Source organism: Heptranchias perlo, chromosome 2 (assembly GCF_035084215.1).
Source record: "Heptranchias perlo isolate sHepPer1 chromosome 2, sHepPer1.hap1, whole genome shotgun sequence".
Taxonomy (NCBI): domain Eukaryota; kingdom Metazoa; phylum Chordata; class Chondrichthyes; order Hexanchiformes; family Hexanchidae; genus Heptranchias; species Heptranchias perlo.
Genome location: NC_090326.1, coordinates 8332454 through 8350699, shown reverse-complemented (window position 1 = coordinate 8350699; position 18246 = coordinate 8332454). Strand labels below are relative to the sequence as shown.

The following is an 18246-nucleotide window of genomic DNA, read 5'->3' as shown; positions in this document are numbered from 1 at the left end:
TTCGATGTTGCCAGATATTTACTTATTATACTATATTAATTAATTATATTATGGCTGACCCTTCTGGCACACTCCTGCACCAACTTTTGTGGAAGCACACTGGAAATTAGGCTGGGACCTGGATAAATTAGAATTTCCATTGGCCTTGTAAGGGTTGGAGTCTCTGCCTGAACCTTACAATACCAACTGGGTAAGAGGGAGTGGGACCTCACGGCGCTGGGAGTTCCTACGCCCTGGCTCTCAGAGGGACCCGGTGTAAGTTTGGTGGGAGAATGTCGGACAAGGTGTACTGAACCCTGAATGGTGGTCGTGGGTATCAGGAGATTCAGGCCAGGGTTGGGACCTGGGTCTCCAAAGAAAAGGTGGTGAGTTTTTGTTAAACTGTTACAAAGAAGCCCAACACCAACCCACCTTCATCCAGACCAGCAAGTTACACTGGAAATTACAGCCTAGAAATGTCCTAGTGGCTCAGGTCCTTGCCATTAATGAGCAACACAGGGGACTTCACCCTGACCCTGTGAACTTTGGTGGAGGCAGCAGCAGAGGTCCCGGGAAAGCACATCCTGGTATTTACGTTGGGATGCACCCCACTATAGACTGTAGATAATTCTGTGTTGCATTTAACACAGTAACTTCTGAAAATAATTATTTTAGCTTTGAGTCAAGTAGTAAGTATAAAACTGCAGCATGTATTTTTTTTAGGAGGTCTTTAGGGCTGCCTCATTCTCCATCACATCTTTGGAAACCACCAAGTAGATGTTCCAGTATAAGCAGTTTGATCAGCAACTACTCACAGGTGAGTGCCAAAGTCATAAACTGGTATGTACACTTTGCAGAGATAATTAGCCATTAGGTGGTAAGTACTCTTTTTATTTCATAAACTGTTATTACCGACCATGTATTGTTCTGGTGATCTGCAGTGTTCCCCTATCATTAACGCTATCTTGCATGTGTTTGTCAATTTAAGTGAGGCTGTATCATTTTATGTCTCCCGTATAAAATTTTTCTTTATATTCATTCTCGGGATGAGGGCGTCGCTGGCATGTGTGTTCCATCCCTAGTTGTCGTGTACAACTGAGTGGCTTTTAGGTCACTTAAGAGTCAACCACGTTGGTGTGAGACTGGAGTCACCTATAGGCCAGATCGGGTAAGGACTGCAGGTTTCCTTCCCTAAAGGACAGTAGTGAACAAGTTGGGTTTTTACAACAATCTAATAGCTTCATGGTCATTTTCTCTGGTGCCAGTTTTTTATTTCCAGATTAATTTTTAAAACTGAAATTAAATTCTCAAACTGCCATGGTGGGATTTGAATTAATATTCTCTGCCTTGTTAGTCTAGTTATAGTCCAGCAATTTTATTTTAAATTCACAAGCTTTCGGAGGCTTCCTCCTTCGTCAGGTGAACGATGTGAAAATCGTTCACCTGACGAAGGAGGAAGCCTCCGAAAGCTTGTGAATTTAAAATAAAATTGCTGGACTATAACTTGGTGTTGTAAAATTGTTTACAATTGTCAACCCCAGTCCATCACCGGCATCTCCACATCATTGTTAGTCTAGGCCTCTGGATTACCAGTCCAATGACATAACCACTGCGCTAACATACCCATACCAGTTAAACTTCCTTTATTTCTAGCTTATCCGGTATATCTTACAATTGCAAGACTCTGTTCTCAGGGTGGAATCTCATTCAATGGGAGGGCAGATTGGAGAATTGGACGTGCAGGTCAGCATTACTGATTTGTAGCCCTCCTGATTTTCTGTAATCTGTGCTCCAATTTGCCAGGACAAAGTCTTGCAGTTTTGGGGCATCAAAACCACTTTACTTCACCTGCTTTGCTGTTTCTTTCTTCCCTGAACATCTTGTTCTCTCAGCATTGAGTTTGCTCATGTCTTTTGGGGTGAACTACATTTTGGTAATTTCTACAGTGCCATAATACCTTGCAGCTTGACATGCTTATAACTCAAGTCTCTTTGATTTTCTTTCTTTCAGTATTCAGGTAAGGGTAGTTTATTGTATTTTTTATCTTATCCAATTTCTTTGAGTTTATTTGCTGTGGCTTTATTTTCTGTTTTAACCCCCCATCCTCTTGACCAATCTCCTAGCTCAATATTTGTATTATTAATGTCGTACACTATCACCCTCCTATCTAGTTTAAATTAACCTTAATTTCTTCTGCTACATTCACCTTGTTCCACCCCTCTCGCCTCTCCTTCAAAATCCACGTTCCTTACCGTCGTCCCAAAGCCCCATCCCGAGTTTCTCCCTGAGGCATTCTCCCTCCTTTCTTCCCTCAGCCTCTGCACTGAGCAACTGCTCATCCTCAGTGATTTCAAGCTCCATTTCAACTCTCATTGCCCCTCTCTCCTCTGATTTCACTGCCCTCCTGTTTTCCCTAAACCTCTCCCTCCATTTAAACTTTCCTACCCATAATTAATGGTTACCCCCCTCAACTTTGTCATCTCACGTGGCCTCCCTCCTCCCATGGCCTCAATCACAGGTAAGACCAACTCCAACCACTTCCTTTTATCTCTAAAGAGCCATATCTCCCTACTCACTTTCAACACCACTTCCTTCTGTGTCTTCCCCGGGGAAAAAAACTCTTCCCAAAGTCACTTAAAACTCCACTTTCAAACTTTCAACTGCCTAGGAACATAGGAAGAGGAGTAGGCCATTCAGCCCCTCGAGCCTGTTCTGCCATTCAATTAGATCATGGCTGATCTGTAACCTAACCGCATCTACTTGCCTTGGTTCCGTAAACCATAATACCTTTGCCTAACAAAAATCGATCAATCTCAGTTTTGAAATTTTCAATTGACCCCCAGCCTCAACAGCTTTTTGGGGGATAGAGTTCAGATTTCCACTACCCTATGTGTGAAGAAGTGCTTCCTGACAGCACCCCTGAACGGCCTAGCTTTAATTTTAAGGTTATTCCCCCCAATTCTGGACTCCCACACCAGAGGAAATAGTTTCTCTCTATCTACCCTATCAAATAATTTAATCATCTTAAACACCTCAATTAATCTTCTGTACTCAAGGGAATACAAGCCTAGTCAATGCAACCTGTCCTCATAATTTAACCCTTTTAGCCCTGGTATAATTCTGGTGAATCTGCGCTGCATCCCCTCCAAGGCCAATATATCCTTCCTGAGGTGCGGTGCCCAGAATTGGGTCCAATCAGAGCTTTATATAACTAACATGACTTCTACCCCATTGTATTCCAGTCCTTGTGAGATAAAGGCCAACATTCCGTTTGTCTTTTTAATTATTTTTTTTTTCCTGCCCACTAGCTTTTAGTGATTGCTGTACCAGAGTCCCTAAATCTCTCTGCTTCTCCACAGTTCCTTGCTTCTCACCATTTAGAAAATGCACTGATCTATCTTTCTTAGGTCTAAAGTGGATGACCTCACACTTCCCCACATTGAAACTCTACCTGCCACAGTTTTGCCCACTCACTTAATCTATCAATGTCCCTTTGCAACTTTCTGCTCCCATCTACACTATTTACTGTGCCATCTAACTTGGTATTGTCAGCAAACTTAGATATACGGCTCTCTGTTCCTTCATCCAAGTCATTTATAAATATAGTAGAAAGTTGAGGCTCCAGTACAGATCCCTGGGGGACACTACTAGTCACATCCTGCCAATTGGAGTACATGCCCATTATCCCTACGCTCTGTTTCCTACGTCCTAATCAATCCCCTACTCATGTCAATAGATTGCCTCCAATTCCATGCACTCTCATTTTTGTTAATAGCCTCTTATGCAGGACCTTATTGAATACTTTTTGGAAGTCTGTATAGATAACATAGAATCATAGAATGATACAGCACAGAAGTAAGCCCATTCGGCCCATCGTGCCTATGCCAGCTCTTTGAAAGAGCTATTCAGTTAGTCCCACACCACTGTCTTTTCCTCATAGCTGTGCACATTTTTCCCTTTCAAGTATTTATCCAATTCCCTTTTGAAAGTTACTATTGAATCTGTTTTCATGCTGGTTCTGTCTGATCAGTTCATGTTTGTCCAAGTGCTCAGGCACCCTGTCCCTAATAACAAATTCTAGTAACTTTTCCATAACAGATGTTAGACTAATAGGCCTATAATTTCCTAATTTATCCCTCCTACCCTTCTTAAATAATGGAGTGACATCGGCCTTTAGCCTTTTCTTTGCCACAATACTTTTTGCATCTGCTAACCTGTGTAACGTGTCCCTCACCTCCCTTTGATGCACTGACTCCCATCCCAATTGTTTCCTATTGTATGTCCCCCATCTTTGCTCCCTCAAATCCAAAGGGTACAGATTTGAGTGTATCTGGTGCACTACTGGTTTGGTCATCAATCACCAGATTGGGCTGGACCACATCAGGAGCTATTGGGCCTCACTGTTCTCTGTCAAAACCACTCACTACTCTAGAGTCCTCGTGGAGAGCAAATATAACCCGCGGCTTCTTTTCTCCACTAATAATCGGCTCCTTAAACCCCTCTCTCCTGCCTCCTACACCCTCACCTCCAACAATAAGTGAGAGGAGCTCATGGACTCCTTTGTCACCTCATTCTTACCCTTTCCCAACAAGTCATTCTCCCCCCAGGCTTCCCCCCACCCTACTCTGATCCTGCATCCTTCTCTAGTTTCTCTCCTGTCTTCCCTCTCAGTGCTCACCTTACCCATGAGACCCACCTCCTGCTCCCTTGATCCCATTCCCACTAAGCTGCTGACCTCCGAACCTTCCTTCTTGGCCCACATGCTAGCTGATATTGTAAATGGTTTCCTCCCCTCGCTTCCAAAACAGCAGTCTTCACTCTCCACATCAATAAACCCACTCTTCACTGCCTATCCTTGCAAACTACTGCCCCATCTCCAACCTCCCTTTCCTCTCCAAAGTCCTTGGATATGTTGTCTCCTTCCAAATCCATGCCCATCTTGATGCAAATTCTGTGTTTGAATCTCACCAATCAGGTTTCCACCTGTAACACAGCACTGAAAGGGCATTAATCAGTCACAAATGACATCCTCTGTGACGTGGTGCATTTTTCCTCCTTGATCTCTCTACAACCTTTGGTGACACCATTCTATTCCAAAACCTTTCCTCCGTTGTCCAACTCACTAGGACTTCCCTCACTCGTTTCAACTCTTACCTGTTCAGTCATAGCCAAAGCATCTCCAACAATTCCTTCTCTTGCTGCCCTCACACTGTTACCTCTGGAATTTCCCAAGGATCCATCCTTGCCCCCCCCCCCCCCCGGCCCCAAAAACCACTGTCAATACTCAGCTCCTTGATGTGTAAATGATATTAAGAACAATTGTCTTGTTTGAACTCTTAGCTCTACATCTTACATTGCCCAGGGCCCATTACTCTCAATGGGCTGTCCTTGTATAATTTGTGTCTTAGCCCTAGCCTAAAAATATATTGGCAATCCACCTCACCTTGTGTTAGCTCAGCCAATCTGAGTCAGAAGGCCATAGGTTCAAGGCCTACTCCAGAATTTAAGTACATAGTATAGGCTGACATAGTACGAGGGAGTGCTGTGATGTTAGCAGTGCCATATTTTGGATGATAAGTTAAACCAAGTGGATGTAAAAGATCCCAAGGCACTATTTGAAGAAGAGAAAGTGTGTCACCTCAGTATCCTGTCCAAAGTTTGTCACTTAACCCACACCACCAAAACATGAAATGTTTTTGACATGTTCCCATGCATAATCAGGGCAAGTGAATTCTTGTGGTTGGAAATTCCGACAGAAGCTGTTCCTTCACATATTTTTACCCTTCCCATATTCCACCACCCGAGTCCCAAGGGCCCTCATTTACATATATTATAATGAGGACCAGTAGCACTGCCGTTCCGAGTTTCCTGCTTTTACACTCGCAGTGCATTCAGGGTGACTTAGACTGAGAGTTACAAGGCACAGCTCTTTCCAGGATCAGTTGAGATAGGTGGAAGTGAGGAATCTCTCTGCCTAAAAGGTCTGGAGAGTTTCATTAGTAATTCCTGCAGCTGGGAAATACTTTCTGCCTCTACAGACCTGGACTTGCCTCTCACTGCTTCTGACTGGGTCAGACCGCCAGCAGATTTTTGTCCCCCTGACACCCCCCGATCCACAGTCAGGGCTTCTTGAGAGTAGGTACGGCATTCCCTTATATGCCACTATTATGGAGCAGAAGGATAGATAAGCAGCACAGGATGGAGCAGAGAAGAGTCAGGTGACATTTAAGGAGAATGCAGCCCACCAGATATTGTAATGCCCATCGGATGTAGAGGCATATAGAGGCCTTACTGAGGAAATGTGAGTAAAAGTGTGCTTCACCAAATAGGCAGTGAGGCAGCTCTGTAACCCACTGCCCTAAGGACCTGCGGACACACTCATTTGCCCACACTGCTGTCTCTGTGGCTGTGAAGGTAATCACTGCATTCAGCTTTTTTGCCACCAGCTTATTTCGGATAGCCATGGGCGATCAGCCAGGCTGCAGTATGGGCATGCATTCATCAGGTGACTGACACATTTTGCAAGAAAGCTGGGGAATTCATCACCTTTGGCATCACAGCCAGGCAGCAGTGAAATAGGGCCACCCAGTTTTATGTGTTTACTGGCTTCCCAAGGTCCAGGGAGTAGTTCATGACATCCTTGTTGCTTTTCCAGCTCCTACAGGACACCCCTTCACTTACTCCAACAGAAGGGACTTTCACTCTCTCAATGTACAGATTGTATGTAACAACATGCAGAGTATTCTACATGACAAGGCCAGCCAAGCTGGAAGTTGTCATCATGCATTAATTCTTTGAAATTCAGCCCTCCCTGACCTCTTGCGGAAGAAAATTAGGTCAGTGGATGGCTTCTGGATGATCAAGCCTACACCCTGCTCCCATGGGCAGGAGGAGGCCCTGATAATTTGGAGCCAGAACTACTTCAAGGAGAATGCCACAATGACCTATAGGGAGCCTGGTGTCTCCTCCTAACTTCCATTTGACTCTGTCAGGAAAGTTTGGAGGCCAGGCAGGTTGACTCCAGCTCCATAATACAATCTATTATTTTTTACAATAATGTCCAAAGTGAAGAGGAGCCAACATACTTGTTCCTAACATCAAGCTTCCTCTGGGTGGTTACATGTGCCTTTCTTTCGCCTGTTCTGGCGCTTGTCCTAGGTGGCACTCTTCCCATGGCAGCTTGCTTCTGGCAGGGAGCCGCTACTGGCTGCATCTTTGTAGCTTGTTCCTGGGCAGCCTGGTGTCATCTCCTAAGTTCTATTTGCCCTAAGTGGAAAGGCTGGAGGACAGGCAGGTCGACTCCAGCTGTCGCCTTTCCACTGGGCCCTACATCTGTCCCCACTGATCAGTGGGATGGTTGGTCTAATGGCAGCTATTAGATATTGAAGGCAATGAGAGACAGCAGCATGCCAAGGTCTATCTATTCTCTCCTCTGTTGCCACGAAAGCTTCTGTTGACTGGTCCCTTTTGCTTCAAAAGCAAGTGACGGGGTGAGTTAGATAGGATTGGGGCAGAGGAACATAGGGCAGGAGGTCTTTGCAGGACCTCGTGGGTGGGCTTGAGTCCAACTTCATCATCTTCGTCTTCTTCCTCACGATCATACTTCACAAGGAGGTAGTTGTGTCTTTGTTCTTCTTCCTCTTTATCATCATAATCTTCCTCTTCCTGTGCCTTGCCATAATCAATGCAATCACAGACCTGCTGGTCTATCTGCCTCTCTCATTAAGCCTCCCTGGAACTCAGTCCTCTCCAATTCAAACTTGGTTTTACCTCACCAAAAAGAATTGGGGGTGGAATTTCCACTAGGGGTGCAATCAGGAAACGTGCCCGGAATGCGCTGGACACTGTACCAGGTTTGCCGAGGTGAAGTTACGCTGAAGTGCAAACTCATTAACATCAGCTGTACAGGGGGGAGGAGAAAGGGCAGCAGAGCAATAGTGATAGGGGATTCTATAGTTAGGGGAACAGACAGGCGTTTCTGCGGCCGCAGACGTGATTTCAGGATGGTATGTTGCTTCCCTGGTGCCAGGGTCAAGGATGTCATTGAGCGACTGCAGAACATTCTGTGGGGGGAGGGTGAACAGCCAGAGACCGTGGTCCGTATTGGTACCAACGGCATAGGTAGAAAGGGGGATAAGGTCCTGCACACAGATTTTAAGGAGTTAGGAAAGAGATTAAGAAGCAGGACCTCAAAGGTAGTAATCTCCAGATTACTCCCGGTGACACAAGCTAGTGAGGATAGAGTAGATGGATGTGTGGCTGGAGAGATGGTGCAGGAGGGAGGGCTTTAGATTCCTGGGGCATTGGGACCAGTTCTGGGGAAGGTGGGACCTGTACAGGCCGGATGGGTTGCACCTCAACGGAGCTGGGACCAAGGTCCTCGCGGGAAGGTTCACTAGTGCTTTGGGAGGGGGGAGGGGTTTAAACTAATTTGGCAGGGGGATGGACACCAGGATGTAGCAATGGAAAGGAGAAACAAGGGGCACAAAGGATTGGGGAGAAAGATAGCACTAAAGCAAGTAATAGTACAGTATTAGGTGGGATCAGACTAAGAGACAGTACAAGGAAGTCTAAGACTGGTTTGCAGTGCATGTGTGTTAGCGCATGAAGCATGGTAAACAAGGTTGGTGAGCTGCAGGCGCAAATAGCCACATGGGAATATGATGTCAAGGTGATAAACGAGACCTGACTCAAAAAAGGGCAGGGTTGGGTACTAAATATTCCTGGATACAAGGTGATCAGGAAAGATAGGGAAGGAAAAAAAGGAGGGGGGTGGTGGCAATATTGATTAAGGAGAATATTGCAGTGCTGGATAGAGAGGATGTCCTGGAGGGGTCAAGGACAGAATCTATTTGATTAGAGTTAAGAAATAAAAGAGATACCATTACAATACTGGGTGTAGTCTATAGGCCACCAACCAGTGGGAAGGATATAGAGGAGCAAATTTGCAGGGAAATTACAGAGAGGCGCAAAAGCTGTAGAGTATCCTAACATGGACTGGGATAACAATAATAATATAAGGGGCACAGAGGGGGAGGAATTTTTGAAATGTGTTCAGGATAACTTTCTTAACCAGTACGTTTCCAGCCTAATGGAAGGAGGCATTGCTGGACTTGGTTCTAGGGAATGAGGTGGGCCAAGTGGAGCAAGTGCCAGCGGGGGAGCATTTAGGGAGCAGCGATCATAGTATCATAAGGTTTAGATTAGCTATGGAAAAGGACACAGACCACTCTGAAGTAAAAATACTCAATTGGAGGAGGGCCAATTTCAGTGGGATGAGAACAGATCTGGCAAAGAGAGAGTATGAGAATAGACTGGCGGCCAACATAAAAGGGAATCCAAAAGTCTTCTACAGACATGTAAACGGTAAATGGGCAGTAAGAGGAGGGGTGGGGCCGATTAGGGACCATAAAGGAGATCTACTCATGGAGGCAGAGGGGATGGTTGAGGTACTAAATGAGTCTTTACCAAGGAAGAAGATACTGCCAGAGTCTCAGTAAAGGAAGGTATAGTTGAGTTACTGGATGGGCTAAAAATTGATAAAGAAGAGGTACTTGAAAGGCTAGCTGTACTTAAAATAGATAAATCACCCGGTCCGGATGGGATGCACCCTAGGATGCTGAGGGAAGTAAGGGGGGGAAATTGCGGAGGTACTGGCCATAATCTTCCAGACATCTGTAGATACGAGGGTGGTGCCAGAGGACTGGAGAATTGCAAATGGTACACCCCTGTTCAAAAAAGGGTGTAAAGATAAACCCAGCAACTATAGGCCACTCAGATTAACCTCAGTGGTGGGGAAACTTTTAGAAACGATAATCCGGGACAGAATTAACAGTCACTTGGACTGATTGATTAGGGAAAGCCAGCACGGATTTGTTAAAGACACATCGTGCTTAACTAACCTGGTAGAGTTTTTTGATGTGGTATCAGAGAGGGTAGATGAGGGCAATGCAGTTGATGTGGTGTATATGGACTTTAAAAAGGCGTTTGATAAAGTGCCACACGGTAGGCTTAACATCAAGATTGCAGCCCATGGAATTAAGGGGGCAGTAACAACATGGATACAGAACTGGCTAAGGGACAGGAAACAGAGAGTCGTGGTGCACGGTTGTTTTTCAGACTGCAGGGAGGTGTACAGTGGTGTTCCCCAGGGGTCAGTGCTGGGACCATTGCTTTTCTTGATATATATTAACGACTTGGACTTGGGTGTACAGGGCACAATTTCCAAATTTGCAGATGACACAAAACTTGGAAGGGTAGTTTACAGTGAGAAGGATAGTGATAGACTTCAAGAAGATATAGACAGACTGGTGGCATGGACGGAGACGTGGCAGATGAAATTTAACGCAGTTACATTTTGGTAAGAAGAACGAGGAGAGGCAATATAAACTGGAGGACAAAACTCTAAAAGGGGTACAGGAACAGAGAGATCTGGGTGTATGTGTGCACAAATCGTTGAAGGTGGCAGGGCAAGTTGAGAAAGTGGTTAAAAAAGCATACGGGATCCTAGGGATTATAAATAGAGACATAGAGTACAAAAGCAAGGAAGTTAAGTTGAACCTTTATAAAACACTGGTTTGGCCATAACTGGAGTATTGTGTCCAGTTCTGGGACTGCACTTCAGGAAAGATGTGAAGGCCTTAGAGAGGTTGCAGAAGAGATTTACTTGAATGATTCCAAGGATGAGGGACTTTAGTTACATGGATGGACTGAAGAAGCTGGGGTTGTTTTCCTTGGAACAGAGATGGTTGAGAGGAGATTGAAAGAGGTATTCAAAATCATGAAGGGTCTAGACAGAATAGATAGAGAAAAACTGTTCCCATTGGTGGAAGGGTCAAGGACCAGAGGACATAGATTTAAGGTAACTGGCAAAAGAACCAAAGGTGACATGAGGAAAAACTTTTTTACACAGCGAGTGGTTATGATCTGGAATGCACTGCCCGAGGGGGTGGTGGAGGCAGATTCAATCATGTACTTATCCAGTTCCCTTTTGAAGGCCTTGAAAGGAAAAAATTTGCAGGGCTACGGGGAAAGGGGGAGGAGTGGGACTAGCTGGATTGCTGTTGCATCGGGCCAGCGCAGACTCGATGGGCCGAATGGCCTCCTGTGCTGTAACCTTTCTATAATTCTATAAGCCCGCACGTAAAATCTCCCATGAATCAGCGTAATCAAGCAATGTAATCGATTCATCACTGGAACGGGGCACCCTGCAGCATCACACAGGAGTGGGATTGCCAAGTAATGAGCCATTCTTCATCTTTTTAAACTATAAGTAGGGAAGATCAGTTGACCGATTCAGTACTTTTGGTCTTTCTTTTTAATTGGCTACAATTGACGGCTGGTCACTGCTGTCTTCAATTAACTAATTACTGCAGCAGAGCAGGACACACCTGAGTGGCTTCAATTGACTGCTGATCACAGGCCCTGTGTACCAAGGGCAGATTAATTGACTGAATTTAAACTAAATTTAAAATAATTGCAGCAGCAGCATGACCTGGGTCAGGCTTCAATTGTCTGCCGGTTACTGCAAGTACAGGTGATTAACGCTGGATTCAGGTAACCATGGGTGCCTGTGCGCCCAAGAATCTGGGCGCATTGTGATGAACCCCCCCCCCCCCGAAACGGGCGCAATCGGCGGAAACTCGCCAATCCGACCCGGGGCCGGGTCCAGAATTGTGGGCAGGGACTACTTCGGGCAAATGGACTTCTGAACCAGCGTAAAAGAGCACGGAAACTCCAGCGTAATGTTGTTATGGGCGCAACTCACCCTTAAAATCCTGAGATCTTTAGCGCTGTTTCATTTGATATCGTCCAGATTGAGCTATTATCTGGGATGGAAATCATGCAGAAACTCCAGGGCTTGTAGTTTAAAATATGAACTTTTGTGGTCTGGTCCCTTCAACTCTGCTGTGCTTTCTGCCACAACACAGCACAGATAATTATAATTTAAAATTACTTGAAGATTTTAGGTAAACATGATATGTGACTTATCATCAAATTCTGGGTGCTTTTCTGAAAAAATAAGTTATACTGATGAAGTTACATCCAAACTGTTGACTGTAGCACAACTAATATATTGTTTACATCTTTGTGTAGGCTCCAGAAGGTCTTTCAAGTCCAGAAATAAACAATCCATTAATAGCGGAGCAGCTGGATACCTTGGATGAGTTACGTGCGGAACTTGATCAATCTGATGTAAAGCAAAGGGAGATGCAAGACCAGATCCAACAGCTTGAACTGGAGAAGGAAGAATTACAGAGGACAATAGCTTTGCATAAGCCAACTGCAGAAGCTGTGAAGAAACCAACTGCTGATGCTGTGGAGGAAAACCGTACTCTGAAGATGATGGCGGAAGAGCTGAATGAGCAATGTGAGGCCTCCGTTTTTGCTCAAGGCACCGTTGAAGAACTTCAGAAATCATTGCAGATATTAGAAGCCAGTTCCACTGAAAAGCAGAAGGTGCTTCACATGAAGATTATGGAGTTAGAGACACGTAATCAAGACTACATATTAAAGCTGCAGTCATCGACACAAGAAATGGAAAGGATCAAGGCCTCTGAAGAGGTAAAAGATGGCAATTTTGGTGAACTTCAGACCAAGCTAATGATAGTTGAACAGAAGAATATAGAGCTGATAGCCAGGATAGACAGTATTTTGACTGAAAAGGGACAATTGACAGCAACCCACTATGATTCAGCACAGAAGATCCATGAGCTTCTTGACAAGTTGAATGAGGCTGAGAGGGAGGACATTGGGATGCAGAGATTAAACAGTGTGCAGCAGTCTCAGCTGGAGAAGTTAACAAACGATTTGAAATCAAGAGAATCAGTAATAAATGAGCTTGAGTTAAAGCTAAAAGAGGCAACTTCAAAATTTGAGGAGAAAAGTTCTAAGCTTGTAAAGAAAGATGAAGAGCTAGAATGTTCCCTGAATAAATGTAGAGAAATTAAGAGTGTACAAGAAAAGGAAACTGCAGATCTTGAGTCAGGGCAGAAGACAATTAAGGAGTTGAGAAAACAGCAAGAGGAAACGCAAATGAAATATGAAAAATTAAAAGTTATTTTAGAGGGACAATTAAATACTCTTTCTAGCCAACTCAAAATGAAAGAATTAGAGTTGTCTGCTGCTTATAACACGGCACAAAACCATCAGGAGGTTCGAAATAAGCTTTTATGTGAGAAAGAAGATCTTAGAAAAAAATTACAAGATTTAGAAGAACTATTAGTCAAGCTGCAAACCAGGACAGAGCACATTAACTTTGAGCATCAGAAATTGCAAACCGAGAATAGTAAACTTCGGCATATAGTGCAGAGACATGCTGAAAGGGAGAAAGAAGTGGAGAAGACTTGTTTATCCCTTGAAGCTGAGATAGACAGACTGAACGCATCTGAGAAACAGTTGCAGGGACAGATAGCTGATGCCATGGTGACAGTGGATGGAAAAGAAAAAAAGCTAAGGGAAGAAAACAGGCAGTTGAATGAGAACTTGCAAAATGCTCTCAGGCAGTTTAAAACAGCAGAAACAAAACTGAAACAAAATCAGTCTGAATGTGATGATCTGAAACAACAAGAAAATAATTTGAACGACCGCTTACTAAATCTCCAAGTAGATTGCCAGACCAAGGCAGAACTGGTTTCAGACCTGGAGAATAAATTAATAAAGTCAAAGCAGAATGAAAATTCTCTCGTTTCCCTTCTAGCTGAGAAAGAAGATGCTTTACTTGCTAAAGTTAACCTGTTAAAGCAGTTTTCAGAAAGCATTGAGAAAAGTCAGGCAAAAATAGAGACCTTGGAAAAAGAAAAATTGAATCTTGAGAATAACTTTAAGCAACAGACTATTCTTTCAGAGAGCCTAATAGCTGAGAAAAACGCATTAACGAAAGCACAGCTACAGGAGAGAGAGCTTCAGGAGAAAGAAATGCAGGAGATAAACGTAAGGCTCGATACTACTAAAAATCAGCTTGAAGACAAGCAGGCTGAAGGGTCCAGATTACAGGCAGAGGGCCAAGAGCTCAGGTCAAAGCTTAAACATGCAGTTGAGGAAAAGGAAAATATGCACAGTAATCTAAATCTTGCAGTGTGCTCCAAGGAGGAATACAGAACCTTGGTTCAAAATCTAAAAGAACAGATAGAATCAATTAATAGGGATCATGTCGAGAAACTCTTGCAGCTTAAAGAAAAAGAGGATTATCTTAACAGAGAAAGAGAGAATTCAGCACAGCACATAATTGAACTTGAGGAACAACTTGTGTCTGTTAAAGAAGAATTGTCCCAGCTGAAACAATGTATTGAAAAGGTAGAACTTGAGAATGCCGAGACCAAAGGTCTACTTCACAGGGCAAACACTGAAATGGCAGAACTCGGCATGCAGATTTGCACACTCAATGCAGAAAAAAATGCCACTGAGCAGAAATGTATTGAGATTTCTCAACAACAGACAACATTTTGTGAGGAGGTAAAAGTTGAACAAAACCAACTAAATCTTAATGTTTCCACACTCAAGAGTGAGAATGAACGGCTGCAAGAGGAGTTAAGGAGATCGGAAGAGTTAACAACAACTGTAAAAGACCTGCAGAGAGAGCTAGTGAGAGCGCAACAGCAAGTAAAAAGCTTCCAGGAGGTTGCACGAGAAGAGTTGGCTGCAATCAAATTTCAAATGAGTGGAGAGGTGATGGATTATCAGAATAAATTAAAGGTGATGACTAGGTTCTCTCCTTGTACTGTTACAGTCAGAGAATCTAGTTAATGATTGCAGTGCGATACAGAGAGGTTTTATTTGCTTTTTAATTCCTTTTTAAACACTTTAAATAAATGATGACTAGCATAATTAATTTCAATGGAGGACATTTTAATTTAGCAATTTTTCAAGTTTTGAAAGCCTGAATTGAAAACCATTTCTGTCTATTGCCTTTAATTTATCTGGGTTCAATCATTTTTCTGAATTGGAGATTTGACCTTAAACTTCTGTTTTTTTAAATTTAGAAAGTGATGTCTTTATTTTCACTTGTTTTATGAGCAAAAGGCTTCTTTTTTCTGACACTTCTCTCTTCTTTGCTGGTCTTTGTGCCACGTAGTACCAGCAACATAGAGAGTGGGCAAATATCCTGCTTACAGTCTCCACCAATGTTGCTGTTAACCAGCTGCTTGGAGATGTGCGATAGCAGCCTGCCCCGTTGATTTACTATATCTGACTGGGGAAGTATCTAGCAGCTGAGATCAGTAACTCTCTCCTTTCAAAGCCCTTAAGGGATTTCATCAGTACAACAAACACTGGGATAATCCCACCTATGGAAAGCCTCTTGCTTTATCTGGTTCTCTACTAGAAGAAAGCAAAAAGAACTGGGAAACCAGAATTTCTAACATTGTGATCCTTACCATGAGCCTATCCCTGAATATGGAGAGTTTGTATGCCTCTACTATATATGGGAATAATGAGAATAGCTTAATTTTCTGACATTTCACCACAGAAATACATAGAAGTTACAACATGGAAACAGACCACTCCGCCCAGCAAATAGCCTGAATCACTTTTACTTTCCCTGTTCTCAAATCCCTATATCCCCTTTTCCTTCATCCTTCATTCATTCAACCTAATCATGATTGATGACATAATTTCTGCCTCAACTTCTGTGTTGTTCTAATGAAAAATGCCCCAATTTTTCAAGTCTTTTTTCATATTTACATAGAATTACATAGAATGTACAGCACAGATACCGGCCATTCTACCCATCTGATCCATGCCGGTGTTTATGCTCCACACGAGCCTCCTCCCTCCCCTCTTCATCTAACCCTATCTAATTCCTTTCTCCCTCGTGTTTATCTAGCTTCCCCTTAAATGCAGTCAGCACCTTGGTGAATCTGCATTGTACCCCCTCTAAAGTCTCAATATCCTACCTATAGTATGGAGCCCAATACTGCACACACTCCTCCAACTGAGGTCTTAATTAAGATTTTATATAGGCTCATCATTACCTCTTGGCTTTTATATTCTATATCTCTTGTGATAAAACATAGAATTCCATTAGCTTTTTTTATGGCCTTATCAACCTGAGCTGCTGCCTTTAATGTCCCGTGAACTTGTACCCCAAATCCTTCTGCCTTTCCACAGCACTGAGCCTACTTCCATTCAGAGTATCATTACTGCTGTTTCTTTTACCAAAATGTATCACCTCATATTTACTGACATTGAATTCCATCTGCCACTCTTTAACCCATTTCCCCTCTTGCTAATGTCTCTTTGGAGCTTCCTTTGGTCTTCTAAAGTATTAACTATACCTACTATTTTGATATCATCTGCACATTTTGACAGCACTGCCTTTAGGCCTATATCCATATTATTGATATACAAAGTGATATACAAAGTGAATAGAAGTGGCCCTAAAACTGAACCCTGTGGGAGACCACTACCCACCTCCAACCACTTTGAAAAACTGACCTTAACTGCTACTGACTGAGGGGTGCAAACCCTTCTTTTTACATCTTAATTTCAAAGATTAACTCTCTCCATACAGTTATCAATCTGAATGTTACATGTATCAGAAGACTTTTCTCCTTTTCCTGTCGTTCATTCCCAACAGTCAGTAAGTGTCCTGGGAAGCCTTTGACTCATAGATTTCTAGGCTATGGTTTCATAGATTCAAGCTAAGACTCCATTTTGAGCACATTTCAGCCAGTTGACAAGGCTTTTTCCCTACAGCAGCTTACCAGCTGCATGTAAATGAGGCCCGGGCCTCAAAATGGCTTGGGCCTCACGGCAGTAACAACAGACGGATGCACTCCACCCGCTGACTGCCCGTTATGCACTTCAAACTAAAATTGGCCCCCCTCTCGGTTTTTCTAACCAAGTTTTAATGCAGTTTGCTAACCTCTTCCTAATTCAATGCTTCTTAATCTTCGCTAATAATTTCCTGTGTGGTGCCTTGTCGGGCACTTGGGCTTTGTTTTCCTTCAGCCTAACTAACTTATCTAAAACTTTTCTTTTATCCATTACAGTACTGTTTATTTAGCTATCAACCACTCTAGGGTTCAAGTCCTGTCCGGTATCATTCTCTTTTTGGTAAAAACGATGTGAAGGACTTACTAAATACCTCCACCATTTTTTGATCACCATTTAAAAACTGACAATCCTCTCCTAAGGGGGTGCTACCTTACTTTGAATGATTAACTTTTTATGAAAGACTTGTAAAGTACCTCTTTATTTTTCAGTGGCATCCTGAAACTCGTTTCCTTTTTTTAACATAAGACATAAGATAAGAAATAGGAGCAGGAGTAGGCCAATCGGCCCCTCGAGCCTGCTCCGCCATTCAATAGGATCATGGCTGATCTGATCCTAACAAATGGATTATATTTATTCTGTACCTTTGCAGTGTCTCTTTTTGTTAAAAAAAAACCTTTTCACTGTTGTTCTACAGTCCTGTGTGTCAATTGTTCCTTCCACCTTACTTCAGCTAGCTCGCTCCCTCATCTTTCCGAGATCTGCCCTAATTCAATCTCGTGTTCTAGTTTTTGTACTGACTTTTCCCTTTTCTAGTTCAATCTTGAACCTTATCTTACTGTGGTCACTACTTCCAAGGTGTTCATCCACATTTATCTCATCTATTTTGTTACTCATAATTGGTCCTAGCAACTCCTCTGCCCTTATAGGCCTACTAATGTGCAGCTTGAGGAAGGACTCCTGAGCAATTTTAGATATTCTACTCCCTTTTCTCTATTTGCTCCCTCTCTACCCCAATCGATAAGGTGATAATTAAAATCTTCCAAAACAACAATTTTGTTATTCCTACTCTTGTCTAACCTGACTATAATACGCCCATACTAATGTAAGATGCCCTTTTTTAATCTTTGAGATCCAGCCATATTGACTCTGTCTGTGCCCCTTTCTTTTTTACATCAACCATCTCTATTGCCACTCGGCTTGCTTTCTTATCTTTTCCTATGTATAAATATATTATGTCCGGTATGTTTATTGTCTATTCTTGTCCAGTTTGCTGTTAGGAACATAGGAACAGGAGTAGGCCATTCAGCCCCTCAAACCTGTTCCGCCATTCAGTGAGATCATGGCTGATCTGTATCCCAACTCCATTTACCCGCCTTGGCTCCATATCCCTTAATACCCTTGGCTAGCAAAAAAATCTATCGATCTCAGATTTAAAATTATTAATTGAGCTAGCACTTACCGCTTTTTTGGGTAAAGAGTTCCACACTTCTACTACCCTTTGTGTGAAGATATGTTTTCTAACTTCTCTGCTGAATGGCCTGGCTCTGATTT

General features: G+C 43.1%; 2 protein-coding genes across 2 annotated transcripts in view; one reads left to right on the top strand and one right to left on the bottom strand.

Annotated features, from left to right (window-relative positions):
• fyco1a (FYVE and coiled-coil domain autophagy adaptor 1a) overlaps positions 1-18246 on the top strand; it is a 314197-nt gene that overhangs the window by 61160 nt on the left and 234791 nt on the right. Inside the window, exons 6-7 of the mRNA XM_067995711.1 lie at positions 703-796; positions 12076-14673. Of these exons, the coding sequence (XP_067851812.1) occupies positions 703-796; positions 12076-14673 (2692 nt within the window). The remainder of the gene's footprint in view (positions 1-702; positions 797-12075; positions 14674-18246) is intronic.
• Positions 1-18246, bottom strand: part of LOC137334924 (C-C chemokine receptor type 3-like) — a 195570-nt gene that overhangs the window by 120449 nt on the left and 56875 nt on the right. The gene's annotated exons all lie outside the window — the stretch shown is intronic.